At 28.4% G+C, this 15,530-nt stretch overlaps 2 protein-coding genes and 1 long non-coding RNA gene across 3 annotated transcripts; 1 reads left to right on the top strand and 2 right to left on the bottom strand.

Moving 5' to 3' along the window:
* The first annotated feature begins 218 nt into the window (after positions 1–218).
* On the top strand, positions 219–2,840 carry LOC145953958 (uncharacterized). Its single transcript, XR_014431174.1, has 4 exons — positions 219–1,655; positions 2,139–2,208; positions 2,301–2,396; positions 2,487–2,840. It is a non-coding gene; the product is annotated as an uncharacterized LOC145953958 (long non-coding RNA).
* Positions 2,841–3,623: 783 nt separating this feature from the next.
* Positions 3,624–5,034, bottom strand: LOC145954549 (putative F-box protein At3g17490). Its single transcript, XM_083069040.1, has 4 exons — positions 4,761–5,034; positions 4,519–4,675; positions 3,817–3,884; positions 3,624–3,640 (listed from the first exon to the last, which is right to left on the bottom strand). The coding sequence occupies exons 1-4, from the start codon at positions 5,032–5,034 to the stop codon at positions 3,624–3,626; spliced, it is 516 nt and encodes a 171-aa protein (XP_082925166.1).
* Positions 5,035–5,037: 3 nt separating this feature from the next.
* LOC109793498 (putative F-box protein At3g16210) lies at positions 5,038–5,538 on the bottom strand. The gene has a single exon (XM_020352964.1). It carries the CDS (start codon positions 5,536–5,538, stop codon positions 5,038–5,040), a length of 501 nt encoding a protein of 166 aa, XP_020208553.1.
* Positions 5,539–15,530: the final 9,992 nt, after the last annotated feature.

The following is a 15,530-nucleotide window of genomic DNA, read 5'->3' as shown; positions in this document are numbered from 1 at the left end:
TGTATTCAATATCATTCCATAGAAATGATGTTGCACACAGCAGTTAGCATCACTAACTATCAGATAATCAATTTTTTTTTTTCAAGAAACAACAGAATTTGAGCATGTCATATTCCACCTGCCACTTACATGATACAACCAATGACAAATGTTCTACAATTTTCATTTCATTTGACTTACAGGCCGAGAGACTACGCCCCAACTTGTGCAATATAATATATCATTTTGGTGCTAAAGCCACATTAAAAAGTACATAAATAAAATCATCAAATACAGTAAAATGTCACATAGGAAGGCAAAAACCACTACTTAGAAACATGAACATGGACGAATGCACCAATATTCGCACCTAAACACATGATTTGGTGAAACAAGTATTTTTTGTTTGGGGAGGCATGGATTTAAAGTCAAGCCGGTTAGAATTTTTCTTATTATTCATTGGATCTCCCCGTCTCTAATGACCCAAATATTCATGGTCTAAAATAATTGTTGAAAGAAGAGTCACTGGTCAGGATTCTACAACATTGCTTTTTCAAGTTCAACACTGCTGAAAGAGTTTCAAGAGTTTACTGGAAATCATTCCAATACTATGGACTTGTTTGTTACAGCTTCAGTGTAAAATAATAACTTATTAGAAAATAATCTTCTTTTTTTTCTTAAAGTTTTTCTTGTGTATGTTTAGCTTTTCAAAACAACAGAAGTTGAAAAGAATATAAAAACTGATCAAAATCATATACTATTTCGAAAAGCTTCTTATAAGATCAGCTGCTTCTTTTAAAACAAATTAATTTTTATATATATATGGCTGAAAACTTCCAAATTATGATTTAGGCACGTTTTTGCCAGGGTAAGAACTTCTCCTATAAAGTCCAAACATGCACCTACTGATTCAATGTCAATTAACTTCCTTTTCAATCTTGTGATTATGGTGTCAACCCAACACATGCCAGACAAGACTTCCATCATCCATCCAATTCAAAATTTCACATTTATACTACGTGACCATCAATTACCCATAACAAATTAAGAAAAATCAAGGTTAACTCACGAACTTTTTTTCCCCCAAAAATTAAAAGAAAAACATAATCATCACTGGAGAACATAAAAACCTCCTACACACCCAATTAGTTAGGGATGTGCAAAAAAAACCGAACCGAACCGAACCATTTATAAAATTGAACCAAACTGATCCAAAAAATAACCGATCGAAACATAAAATATTTAAACCGAACCGATTTAGAAAAAACCAATTAACAAAACTTGTTTATTTAAAATGGATCAGATCAAAACCCCTTAAAAATCTATTTTAACTTTCTTTCGAATCCGAACTGCAACTGCCAGCTGCTCTACTCCTACTCCTAATCTCCTATGCGCAACACTCTTCTTCTTCTAACTAAAGGGAGGATTTCCTTTTGTTGTCACTGCGCTGCGAAATCCCTAGAATTCCTTGCGTTGCACTGAATGTGAAGTCGTGTTTTGATCAAGGGTGACATTGCTTGCGTTGCACTGCGTGCGAAGTCTCTGATTTGGTTCATTCTTATCGTAGAATATGTCTCTTATTCGCTCTCCTTTTTGCTCTCTTTCGAGGGTTTTCTCGTGAAGAACACTTCGGAATTCACCACCCCGCACCATGTCTAAAGTTCTCGGCTTTTTGGGTGAGTTCGTCGATTCGTCGCATTTTTTCTTTGATTGGGGGTGTTTGGGTGATGGGTTTTGGTTTTGGTCCAAAAAATTTTATGGGTTTTAGTTGTTTAGGTTGTGCTAATTAATTGGGTGCATAGGAGGTTTTGGTCCACAATCACAAACTTATATTCAAAATTGGATATCTGACTCAAATAAAAAAGTTTACTTGGCCCCTTACTTTTCTGAGTAAGTCTACTTTTATATAATTAATTATAATTTTTTATAAAAAGTATTTTCTATCGCTAATAATTTCTTAATGTAGTGCTCATTGGAAACTTCTAGTTATTTGTCCTATGGACAACATAGCTGTATGTATTTGCTCATTGCATAAACCTCCTCCTGTGGATTTTAGACAATTATTAGATAAGTAAGTTGTTTAAAAACATCTACTTTCTTTTATTGATTATCATTAAATTTGACTTTAAACTATAATCATAATGTCATTTTATCATTAGGGCCATGGAAGGATATCATATACTTAGGAGTTCAAAGTTGAAGAAAAAAATGAGTTGGGTCTCTCCTAAAGTAAGATTTTAATTCTAGCAATGATATTTTTTTAAGTAATTTTGTTTTGAATTACTATTATTATTGAAATTGATTTGGTATTCTTTTTGTAGTCTAACAAACAAAAAGGAAATTATGAGTGCGGATACTATTCAATGAAGACAATGCATACTATTGTTGATTCACAAATAGTATTTAGGTGGACTGAAGTAAGTTTTACAATTTTGAAAGTTTTCATTTTATGTTCTCATTTTATATATTTTATGAATTATTACTAATTATTCTAATTTTTTTAACAGATATTTATACATCGATCACTATTATCACTAGAAGACATAAACACCATTAGGGAACAATGGGCAACATTTTTTGTTGGCCATTGCTTTGACTAGTTAGGACTTACATTTCATTGAGCAATGTGGTCAATTTATGTATTACATGTATTTAAAACTATTCGATTATATATATGATTGACATTTATCATCTCTTCTCATTTGTATGCAATTTGGTTTCTCGAGAAGTAACATAGAAAATATAGATATTTTGGTTAATTGAAAACATTTGAACTACCTAGTATTTATTCATTTGCAGGTTTTTTTTCTGAGACACTCCCAAAACAAGTCAAACATTTCAAAAAAATTTACCACTTTTAAGACTGTTTATTGCAATAATCAATCTTAAAAGTCCTAGTTTTTAAAATTGGGTTTAAGATCATAAAAATACACTTTTAAGATCAGTTAATAACCAATTTTAAAAGTTAAAAATAACTGATTTTAAAAGTCTTTTTCCACTAGTAATGATAGGTAAGTCCTTAAGATCAGTAGTATCACACGTCTAAAGGAGAATTTATCTAACATGTTTATTGAGTATTTCAGATTATCAATCTATGCTGCTGTCATATACATCCCAAGACAATTCATCTAATATGATAACTTTGATCTACAACCAATTTTGTTCCAATGGCTCACAAAATTTTTTGACAATCAAAACATATCGTAGCCACCAACTTTGTTTCCAACCATATAAGAAAATCGAGAGAAGAAATAAGCGACCAAATTTGTCCGAACTATTGATAATATTTGAAGGGCAGGAGCTTCGATTGATGCCTGTAATTCGGTACCAACGAAACAGCTCTTCTCAATTGCACCAGGTGTCACATAATTGGACTCGCCCATGGTTCCATAGACTCATTTCTTGGTCTTTTCCTATGGAACTAGGAGATTTTTTTATTTAATATATTCAACTCTGATTTTCTTCCAGAATTTCTACCTCTTTTTGAGTAATTCATACAGATAACCGCTTTTCGAGTTCTTCGGATTAAGTCAAAAGAGGTCTTTGGTCTCTGTATGGAAGTTTGTAGATATCCTTAATGAGACACAACATTTGTTTTGGTCAGTATATATGTGCATTGCATCCATAATAAATCTTGCTAATTATTAAAAGGGACGATAACCTGCCACATGAAGCACTTTCATTGAGTGTCAATGTCAAAAATTACAAACCCACAAACAGAATAAGAATATGAACTATAGAACACAAGTTCGAAAAGAATCACTTGGTACAAAAATGAAAAGTAAAAAAGGAAAGAAGAAACCTTCAAACTGGTAAACCAGATTACTCTCGGAATACCTGTCAAATATATTCTAGCCTCTAATCGAGCATCAATTGTGCACAGGGTTCTTGGAAGTGCATAAGCACTACACAGTGGTGAAATCAGATAAACTGATCATTGCAAAGAATGATGGTACCAAATGTGATGGAAGATAGAAGAACATGAGAAAGCTGAGTTTGGAAGTTTCAAAAGATTAAAATTGTGACCAAATCATTAACTACAATAGCATTTCGGAAACAAGACTGAAAGAAATGTGTTTTGTTTCCCATACATGCTTTACTTAACAAAACAGATAAATTCAATTTGATTTCCATTGCTGATTTGTTTAATAATAAAGCACGAGACTAAACATAGTTACATAGACGATGAAGTTCAAACCGAGAATTGTTGCTCATTAGATTATTAAGTTCTCTAAATATATAAGCAAAAGATCATTTGCAGCAATTGTAAAGGAAACCAGATTCGTTTGCAAAATAGAAAGTACACATTATCAAATGATTTCTTAATGACACTGAAAAATACACCTAACTGACAAGCTACTTTTATGAAAGGAAAAACCCTAATGACACTGTCACAAACCTCTACGCCTAAAACAATGAAACAATTATTTTTGTATTCCTACAATCGGAAGAAGACTTTTACTATAATTTAGTATCCAAGAATAAAATCTCCCTCCTGTAACATTAACCTCCTCAATCTTCTGTGTGCTTAAATCAAACCAGACTAATTCACTGTCTATTCCTCTGAAAATTATACTTCTCTTCCCCATTGCAATAGGATACTCAACACAAGACAAAGGCCCAACAACAAAGAGTTTAATCCATGATTCCTTCACACCCATCTCACCCAAAACTGATATATAAAATGTATTTGTGCCTACAATATTTGAGACCAAAGCAATGGACTCATTCAACACATTCAATTGTCTATCTAAAAATTCAATACCATTTTCATAATCAACGTCTGGGGGGCATGGCTGTTGCGAAGAACACCTCATTTCTCATGTCAAATGACACCAAATATTCTTCACCATCATCCCTTGTGCCTCGATGCCACCAATGAGAGGCTCCATCAAGGTACACTTGCTCACTTAAATTATAGGAGCGAGGAAAACAAGGCACATTAACATCAAGTTCCCTCCAAGAATTACTTCTTAAACTAAATATTTCCCAAATGTAGTCACAGTACAACCTTGGATTGTATCCCTCATCAACTTTACCAACCAATGGTAACATGATTTACACCTGTAGAATCACCTTGTAATCATCTCTTACAGGGTCATAACCAAATCCATTAAAACGAACATGAGCACGGTCATTAGGTTGTAACTCAAAAAGGCTTGGAGGAACCACCTTGAATTCCCTGGTTGCAGGATTCCACAGCACAACTTTTGTAGACCCTTGGCAGAGAAAAAGAACGCCATTGATACTGCCAGATTCCAAAAGACAAACAATATCATTCCTTTCAATTGGAGGTGGCCAATCTAATTTCACCATTTTTTCAAACTTCTTGCCGGATAGAGAGTACAACTCATTCTGATCTTCACGGTACAGTACCATGAGAGGTATATCCTCATGAGAGGATAAGAATTTGCTGCGATATATACTCATAAAACTAGGGTTTTGGAATAAGAGGGACCATGATTTACATACGCATGCACACTTCTTCAGAGATTTCACCGGCAATTTTGACAGAATGTAGAACATAAGATCATCAGGTATGTGGTTTGCCCTAGCCATGGTTTTCTTCATCGCACAAACGAGATAGGAAGAGAAGGCAAAAACAAAAGCTAACGAAAGAGTCGTCGCATTTGGGAGGTACAGCACTGGTCTACAAAATATATATAAGAAAGTAAATTTGGGAGACTTGCAAATAAAAATATATGAAAACAGAAATATAAAAATCTGTTATTAATTCATTTTATTTTGTTTCAGATAAAAAGAATCTGTTATGAGTATAATATTTTATATTTAGATAAAATAAAATAAAATCTGTTGTAACTAACACAATTCGAATGTAACCAAAAAAAAAATCTGTTATAGTTATTCTTCAATATAGTGTTAAGGTATGCTCTTTTATTTTTTTATAATCGAATTAAATTAATTATAAAAATTTTAGATTAACAGATTTTTTATGGAGATGTTAAAGAGTAACACCTTTTGCAAACTATCATTATAAACAAAAATACTTTTATTTATTATATAGATATGAATATTGATATAATATATTTTAATATATTAAAGTATAGATATAAAATTATAATAATAAATAATATATGTCATTAAATTTCATTCAAAAAATCAATACTAAAATTGTGTATATTTATTTATCAAATATATTTATATTTATATATAGTATATCTAGCTATAGTTATATTTTTTTACATATTATTATATATAACATTTTTTTTGTAATATAGTCACTTTAACTACTAGGTCAATTTCTTTTTATAAGAATAAAAAATCTTATGTGAAATATATTATTACTTAAAGTATAAACATAAATATTTATGGTAAATAGTTAAAAAAAAATCAAATATACGAAAGTGATCCCTAAAATCACTCTCATTTAACCTAAAATCGCTATAATGAAATGAATAACCTCTGAAATTGTTTTCATTTAACCTAGTTATTTTAATTTGTATATAAAAATAATATAATCTATAATTTAAAAATATTATTTATTATAAGTTGTAGTAATATAAAATAGTCTTTTCATCATTATTACATAAACTAAAATAAACTAGCTATAAATAATTGATATATTTATATTATACAAATTACTTATATGCTGACCTTACACTATTTTTTTAAGATAATATTTTGTATTTATCATGTTTACCACTTTAAAATTTTAATTTATTTTCAATCTTAAACTGATTTTAATTTTAAATGTTGTTATAGGAACTTAGGTCCCTCTTCTAGTGTCAATATTTTAATTAACTTCAATTTAAAAATATTATTTATTATAAGTTGTAGTTATATAAAATATTTTTTTCATCATTATTACATAAACTAAAATAAACTAGCTATAAATAATTGTTATATTTATATTATACAAATTATTTATATATGCTGACCTTACATATTTTTTTAGGATAATATTTTCTATTTATCATGTTTACCTCTTTAAAATTTTATTTTATTTTTAATCTTAAATTAATTTTAATTTTAAATGTTGTTATAAGGACTTAGGTCCCTTTTCTAGTGTCAATATTTTAATTAACTTTAAGTCTCTTAAATTCGTTAAAATCACTGTATCTAATATATGACTTTAGTATTTGTTTGCTTATCACGATTTTTGTTTAAAAAGATATCTTGATAAGTCAAGAAAAGAAAATGTTTATGAAACTCAACTCCAAAACTATATGAGACTCTTTCAAATACAAGAACATGAGTCAATTTCAAAATCTACCAATCCAAAAATAGAATAAGAATATGAACTAGAAATAAGTTCAAAGAATCACTTAGTCAAAAAATAAAAAAGAAGAAACCTTCAAACAAATAAACCAGATACCTCTCAAGTGTCAATACTCTGGCCTTTGGAAAGGGGCCCCTTTCTCAAAACATTACTCTCACCAGACCTATGTCTTTTTAAATCCAAAGTAAATGAACCATATTGAATGGACAAAAAGCCTGTATGTCAGTTCCTTAATAATGACTAAGTTTCCATTTATCACGCATAAGAAAACATGTTAGTTCTTTAACTATATTGGATACAATAACAACTCGCGTGAATCGACATGGAGTAACCAAAACAATTCTTTGGAAGGCGTTGGGTATAGTATACTTTTCGGAAAATCTAATATTGAGAATATAATTTTTCATATTTGATTTATTATTTTAAAAAATAATATTTTTATAATGATTTTTTTTTTTTACTGAATTGTCTATGTAAGAGGTGAAAAAACTTGCATTCTTAAATTAAAAATAACATTTTAATGCAGTAAAATTATCACATTATCTTTTATTTACTTATTTAATGAATAATATTTATAAATATCTTTAAAAATATTTATAATCAATATAACATAATTGTTTACGGTGGATTTCGTTTTATGGATCCTTTTTATTCGAACTAGCACGATTTCACGTTTCAATTTATGCGTGTTCGTGACATGACAGAATTAAAGACTTTCAGTGAAAAAAATAAAATCGTACAAGTAAGAAATAGAGTTTTCATTAAATGGTAACAGAATTACAATCCGTAAGGGTAACGAAACGTGTTTAGAATGACTACACTACACTAGACTAGATTATGCTATGCTATGCTACTCCTAAAAAAGAAAAAAAAAAAAAAAAAGGTGGTCGAGAAATCGTACCCAAAGTTGTCTCGTACGCACAGTATGCCTTATGCACCGGCTGCGGAGTGCATGTGAGGTATTGTGGGAATTAGATTTTCGACCTCCTGCTACGAGCATGGCTCGTTTAATTTATAGAAAAAGATTTGGGAAAGGTAACTGTTTCTGACGTGCCCCGGAAGTGCATAACCATTCTAAACTTCCACCTCGACCTCATGGCTTATTCCCGGGCACGTCTTTGGATAACTCTTGGAACTGCTCATTAACTTCCCCAAACCGTTCTGCAGCCTTTGACACTTATCCCATGATTTACTTCAACCGCTCTTAAATCGTGTCTCCTTTAAGTTCTTCATTCCGAGAGGTTGCGAAGTGTGCTCGTATATGTCCAGATTCTTGGGATTTCGAGTAACCAACGAAAAATATACTACTCGAGTGTTTCTTGATTTTTCTTGTACTTTGAGAGGTTGCGAGGCTTTGAGCCTTTCTCTTGAGCAGCGTCCTTCCTAGTTCAATAATTTCGAGAGTTTCTCGAAAAGTGTCTTCGTGTCCTTCCTGGTACAATGATTTCGAGAGTTTCTCGAAAAGTGTCTTCGTGTCTTTCCTGGTACAATGATTTTGAGAGTTTCACGAAAAGTGTCTTCGTGTCCTTCCTCAGAAACTTCTTTGCCATTTTCCGATCACCTAGGATTTAAAGCACCTCTGTATTTCGAGTGCCTCCGAATTCATTTTCCGGTACCAACAATAATTTTATTATTTTTATGAATTATAATTCTCAGAATTTATGATTTTCTTGAATGATTTTAAAAAAAAGTTTACCCATGATTTCAGCAAACTCCTCGGTGTACATATCTATTGTGCTGGCTTCGATCTCCTTCCCTTCTTCCGTCCGAATCTCTTGGAGTTTCTAATAATTAGAGCAACTTAATCAATTATAAAGTAATTCATGTTCCTCGTGTCTCAATATAACTAAGCCCCAAATGTCAGGCATTGTAATAGCCAAAGCAGCGCTTGAAAGTTGCAAAAGATTCAAAATGTAACCAATTAAATCACAAACTACAATAGTGTTTCAGAAGAAGCAAGACTAGAAGAAAAAACTTACGGAAAGATTATGAAATGTGTTTTTGTTTCCCATACACGGTTTCTTTAACAAATCATAAATTGCATTTGATTTCCATTGCTGGTTTATTTAATAATAAAGCAAGAGATTAAACATATAGTGTGACATAGACGATGAAGTTCAACCCGATAATTGTTTTTTTCATTTTATTGAAAGACAAAAGCGAATTTATTATATAAGCACTTAAGGCCACGATGTGTGAACCTACATATGCAGATTGTAGTTACAAAAAACAGCAAAAAGCACCAATTCATTGCATATTACTGCAGAAAAACAAATACCAGATTATATAAGCAAACAGAGAATTGTTACTCATTAGATTAATGAGTTTCCTAAATCTGTGTAAAAGATCATTTGCTGCTATTGTAAAGGAAACCAGATTCGTTTGCAATAGAAAGGGAGTACACCTTCAAGATAAAATTGATAAAAGCAACCATGGTTTTAAATTGCGGTTACGGTCGCGGTTGCGGGTATTGCGATGTAGATTGCGGCCATTGCGGTTTGAAATTATTAATTATTTTCACAAAATATAAAAAATTTATAATTATCAATATATATTTTATTTTTAAGGATTTATACATTTTAATTTTTTTTTTAATATTCTATTATTTTAAAGAATAATTTAATTTATTTTAAAATTATAATATCAATTTGTCGTATTGTGAATGTATTGCGGTGCATTGCGGATGTATTGCAGATACAATACCGTTATGTTGTAAAAAATATATGTTTTTCTGTATCAACGTAATTGCGATCCAATACCATTGCATACAAGACCGCGACCACAATACATGATTCGGTCTGCAATTTAAAGCCTTGAAAGCAACATTTCACATTATCAAATCATCTCTTAAATTTTCAGATACCTCATAATAAACTTAATTGGCAAGCTACTTTTATACAAGGTAAAATCCTAATAACCCTTTCATAAACATCTACGCTGAAAACAATAAAACAATTACTTTTGTATATTCCAACAATGGGAAGAAGACTTTCATCGTAATTTACTATCTGAGAACAAAATCTCCCTCCTGTAACTCTTAGCTCCTCAATCTTCTGTGTGCTTAAATCAAACCTTGAGCTAATTCCTTGTCTTTTCTTCTGAAAAATAAATTTTTCTTCCCTACTCCAATAGGATGCTCAACACACGCCAAAGGCCCAACAACAAAAAGTTTAGTCCACGATTCTTTCACACTGATGTGACCCAAAATTGATATGTGAAAAGTAGTTGTTTTTAACAAAACAGTCGTTGCATTTGGGAGGTGAAGTAGTACTAGTTTACAAAATATATATATATATATATATATATATATATATATATATATATATGAAAGTAAATTATGGAGACTTGCAAATAAAAATATATAAAAGCAGAAATATAAAAATCTATTATTAATTTATTTTATTGTTTCACATAAAAAGAATGTGTTTTGAATTTAATGTTTTAGATTTAGATTAAAAAAAATCTGTTGTAAAAAGAATTCGAATGTAGCAAAAAATAAAAAATAAAAATCTGTTACAGTTATTCTTCAATAATGTTAAGATATGCTCTTTTATTTATTTTTTATAATCGAATTAAATCAATTTTAAAAAATTAATATTAACAGATTTTCATGTTCATGTTAAAGTGTAGCACCTTTTACAAACTATGTCAGCTTGACCACTTGGTCAATTTTTTTTTTTTTGATAACTCCTTTATTACTTGGTCAAGAAATCTTATCTCACTACAATAAAATAGACTTTTAGTGACATTTAATATAATTTTTAATAGTAATAAAAATTGCTACAAAATTTTTTACCGGCATTTTCACAATAACCATTGTATGCAGTGTCAATAAAACATTTAGCGGCAATTATTTTGAATGTTGGTAAAAGTTCTTATAATAGTCAAAAAAATGTGTATAAAAATTTGAGGCATTTTTTATTTTTTAGTCGATGTGGGACTTGTAAGATGAGTATAAATACTCTTTAATTATCTTATAATAATAAATTATAGGTCTAACTCAATCCTATAAAACAAACTTGTAAGGTGAGAGTTAGCATCCATTTATATACTCTTTAATTATCTTATTTCTAGTCGATATGAGACTTAAGCTTTTCACTATAAATAATTATCGCTAATAGTAAATTTTGGAGTAATACAAATATATTTTTAGTGGTCATTATATATTAGTCATTAATATTTTTATTAAATAATAAAATAAATGCAATTAATTTATTACCGTTAAATAATTATCGCTAATAATAAATTTTGTTGTAGTGTCTAAAATATATTATTACTTTTTTTACTCCAAAATATATTATTACTTAAAATAAAAAATATATATTTATGAAAAGTAATTCAGAAAATCAAATATATGAAAGTGATGACTCAAAAATCCTAAAAGCACTCTTATTTAACCTATAAAATCGCTTCATGAATGAATAATCTTTGAAATTCTTTTTCATTCAAATTAGTTATTTTAATTTGTATATAAAAATAATATAATCTATGATTTTTGAAATATTTATTTATTTTAAACTGTAGTTATATAAAATAAATATTTTTCATAATTATTACATAAACTAAAATAAACTTGCTATAAATAATTTCTATATTTATATCATGCAAATTATTTATATGCTGACCTTACATTATTTTTTTAAGATAATATTTTATATTTATCATTTTTTACCTCTTTTAAATTTAATTTTATTTTCAACCTTAAATTGATTTTAATTTTAAATCTTTTTATATGCACTATAATAAAATAGATTTTTAGTGATATTTAATATGATTTTTAGTGGTAATAAAAATTACTACAAAATCTTTTAGCGACATTTTTACAATAGCCATTGTATACAGTGTCGCTAAAATATTTAGCATCAATTATTCTGAATGCTAGTAAAAATCCTTATAATGGTCTTTTATTTTCTACTCGATGTGGGACTTGTAAGATGATGATTGTCTTTTACTTATATATTTTTTAATTGTCTTATCTCTTAATTAATTATTTTATCAATATTCGATGTGATTTGTGAATTTTTTCCAATACACCTCCTCAAGTTTAAAGACTATTGAATTTGGTAATGGTGAGTAATCCGATACCAACTTAGAATAATAAGTTATAGGTCTAACTTAACTCTACAAAATAAACTTGTAAGATGAGAGTTATCATCCATTTATATACTCTTTAATTATCTTATTTCTAGTTGATGTGGGACTTAAATTTTTCCAAATAAATAATTGTTGCTAATAGTAAATTTTGGTGTGATATAAATACATTTTTAGTGACCATTATATATTAATCATTAATATTTTTATTAAATAATAAAATAAAAATAATTAATTTATATATTGTCACTAAATAATTATCGGTAATAATCAATTTTATTATAGTGATAGTATCGAACAATCAATTTGAAACGTCACAAAGAAAGGGAAAAAAAAGACAAATATACAAAAAACACAACTATCAATTAGAAATATCTTTCTGTTTTAAATAATTTTATAAAGATCTTTTTCAGATAAATTATATCTTAAGATTAGTATAATCTTAATATGATAACAAAAACATAAAATTTAAAAATCACATTAAGATTGATTAAAATTACAATCTTGAAATTCAGGAATTTTTTAAAAAGAGTTATTTTCAATTTAACAAGGGTGTATCAATATTTGAAATTTAAATCACTTTGAAATCAAACTCTAATATATAAATAATTCAGGAATAGTATGCGTATATATTGCGTAAAAAATATTCTCAATTAGAACACACATTAAAAATAAATCCGTAATTGATACACTCTCCATTTCTCAATTAAATATTCTGAATATTATCTTTCTTCTATCCTTTAGAATTGCATTTTTTTTTTCACTCCGCCCTTACAACTTGTCAAATAAATAAATAAATAAATAAATAATATATATATATATATATATATATATATATATATATATATATATATATATATATATATATATATATATATATATATATTTCTCTCACCCATCTTAAACTATATCATTTGGGCTTTATTTTTACTACAAGTGTAAGGCCCGATATCAACTCCATCAGCGTCAAATGAATGGACTGATACTAAGCCTGACACAAAATTTCTATTTTTCTTTTAGATGATAATAATCAAAGTTATTATTCAAAACAACGCTAATTATGGTGGTATCCACGCTATATTATACTTAATGAATTTGGTTAATTGTAATCAATTCTCATGAATACTATTTTTCTTATTTATTTATATATCTAGGAGTTATATTATATAAGATAATATTATTTGTGTACTATTAAAAGGAAAAAATTATTTATATATGTGTAAACAATTTAGTGAGTCTTGATTTTTTTTGCATAATTTTAATTCTCAAATTATATCTTAAATATCATGTATGTTGTGATTTTAAAAATATACTAATTTCATGAAAAAAATATCAAAAAAAGACTTGTTGAGAAATTATTATTTATAAAAGTGAAAAATAATAAAAATTCTGATAAAGAAAATAAAACATTGTATGTAATTGAAAAATGAATGATATAAACTTATATAATTCGGAATATGAATTGACTTTTTTTTTTTTTGTTCTCTCACTTTAATATATTAATAGTGTTATTCTTAAGAGTTGAGTGATTTTTAAAACCTAATAAGAGACGTGTGTCATTTAAATAGATATAAGGAGAGGTAATTAAGTATAATTTTCTCTAATAAAATTTACTTATTTGGCTATTTTAAAATAAATAAAAGATAGAGTTGTCTTGATTGATACTAAAATAGATATTTTAATTTAAGTTGGTTAGATTGGCGAAAAGTTAGGAGCTAATTCAAAATGATGAAAAAATTAATACTTGTAAATATATAAAAACAATTCTCAATTTTTTTATTTACTATGATGTAAAGATCGCATATATTCATCATAAAAGGACACTGCATCACAACACAGCACAAGTAAAATGAAGGTAGTTATGTGTCTCTTCATCACAATTCCAACAAGAAACAAATAAAATGAAACTAAAGTCACAAGTTTAACTAATATAGAAATCAATACATGAAAAAGAAAATATAACACATTCCTTATGTGGTCACTTCTAAAATGACAAAATAAAGCAGAGGATTCGGTCTCAATCCCAAATTCATAACTACCACTTTTACAAAGATCGTCTGCCATCATTCTCATGGTTATGACTCGCATTAATTAAGAAGTATACGTTGTGTATCAAGAGATGTGATTATCACAATTCAACAAAAATAACAAGGGTAAACTCATTTTAAAACAAAGCTTACGGTTAAAAGATAAGCAAATAGTTGATTTAACATTTTAGTTATCTTTAAAGACCATAAGACCTTTGATAAGGTCTATGATTAAGAGTTTAAAGAAAGTTACTAGAAAAGATGTGTTAAACGAATATACTCTATGTGCTATCCTAATTGCTTAGTTTTTTATTGTATATATTGTATAGGTTATTTTTTTACCTTGTATTTTGGCTTAAGTAGTATACGAATTTTTTTTCTTAAATAATTTTTTTTAAGGGTGTAATTAGTAGTTTAGGAGAGTGTAGCTAGTTAACATCATGATAAACTTATTTGAGCTTGGATGACCCAAATCTTTGCATGGCCCATAGGTATGGACATCTACTTGCTCATGCAAGTGGTTTGAATTCCAAACCTAGCCAATTTAGCCGTCCAAGTTGTTACATAAGTCACATGACTTTTATAGTGACATCTCAATAAACTTGTCAAAAGTAATCATTAGTTTGGTAGTTATAATGATTAGCTTAGGTAGTTGAAGTTAACTTAAACTAACCTAAATTGTTTCTAAACTAGGATTAACTTAGCTTACTCCATAATTTTTTAGATACTTAATTAACTAGGATTGGTTAGCTTAAGCACAAGATAGTGAACCATGATTACAATTAACCATGATTAGTCTAACTTGCACTATGTCAACAAAACTCTATATATTATTTTTCTCTTGTAATGGTCAAATAGTTTTGAGGTTTTAATGAATTGGATGAACTTTTTTCTAATTCTCTCTCTCAAAGATTGTTTCTCTCTTTGAAACTTCTTCCTTTTCTCTTATCCTCTCTTGAGTGTGGTCAAAATTTGAAAAAACTTATCACTCTTTAAGAATGTGACATTAGTTAAGGGAGATCTTACCTTTCCTTGTGTGTTAGAAATGGCTTCTAACATCATTGGAAGCTATTGAAGGAACTTGAAGAAGTCCAAGAAGTTAAAGATCCATCCAAAAATCTTGAAAGAAGAAACTACATGAATCAAGTCTCTTCTAAGATTTCCATCACAAGTTACATGTATAAATGTATGTT

This window comes from Cajanus cajan, chromosome 1, assembly GCF_000230855.2.
Source record: "Cajanus cajan strain Asha chromosome 1, NIPB_CcT2T_4, whole genome shotgun sequence".
Taxonomy (NCBI): Eukaryota; Viridiplantae; Streptophyta; class Magnoliopsida; order Fabales; family Fabaceae; genus Cajanus; species Cajanus cajan.
Note: the sequence above shows the minus strand (reverse complement) of the source record. Positions and strands in the feature narration are given on the sequence as shown.

Coding starts and splice junctions, on each gene's coding strand:
- LOC145954549 (XM_083069040.1), bottom strand. CDS start 5,034: ATGTTACCATTGGTTGGTAAAGTTGATGAGGGATACAATCCAAGGTTG. Junction 4,676..4,760: donor AACAGCCATGCCCCCCAGAC/GTTGATTATGAA, acceptor CAAATATTGTAG/GCACAAATACATTTTATATA. Junction 3,885..4,518: donor ATAGACAGTGAATTAGTCTG/GTTTGATTTAAG, acceptor ACCACTGTGTAG/TGCTTATGCACTTCCAAGAA.
- LOC109793498 (XM_020352964.1), bottom strand. CDS start 5,538: ATGGCTAGGGCAAACCACATACCTGATGATCTTATGTTCTACATTCTG.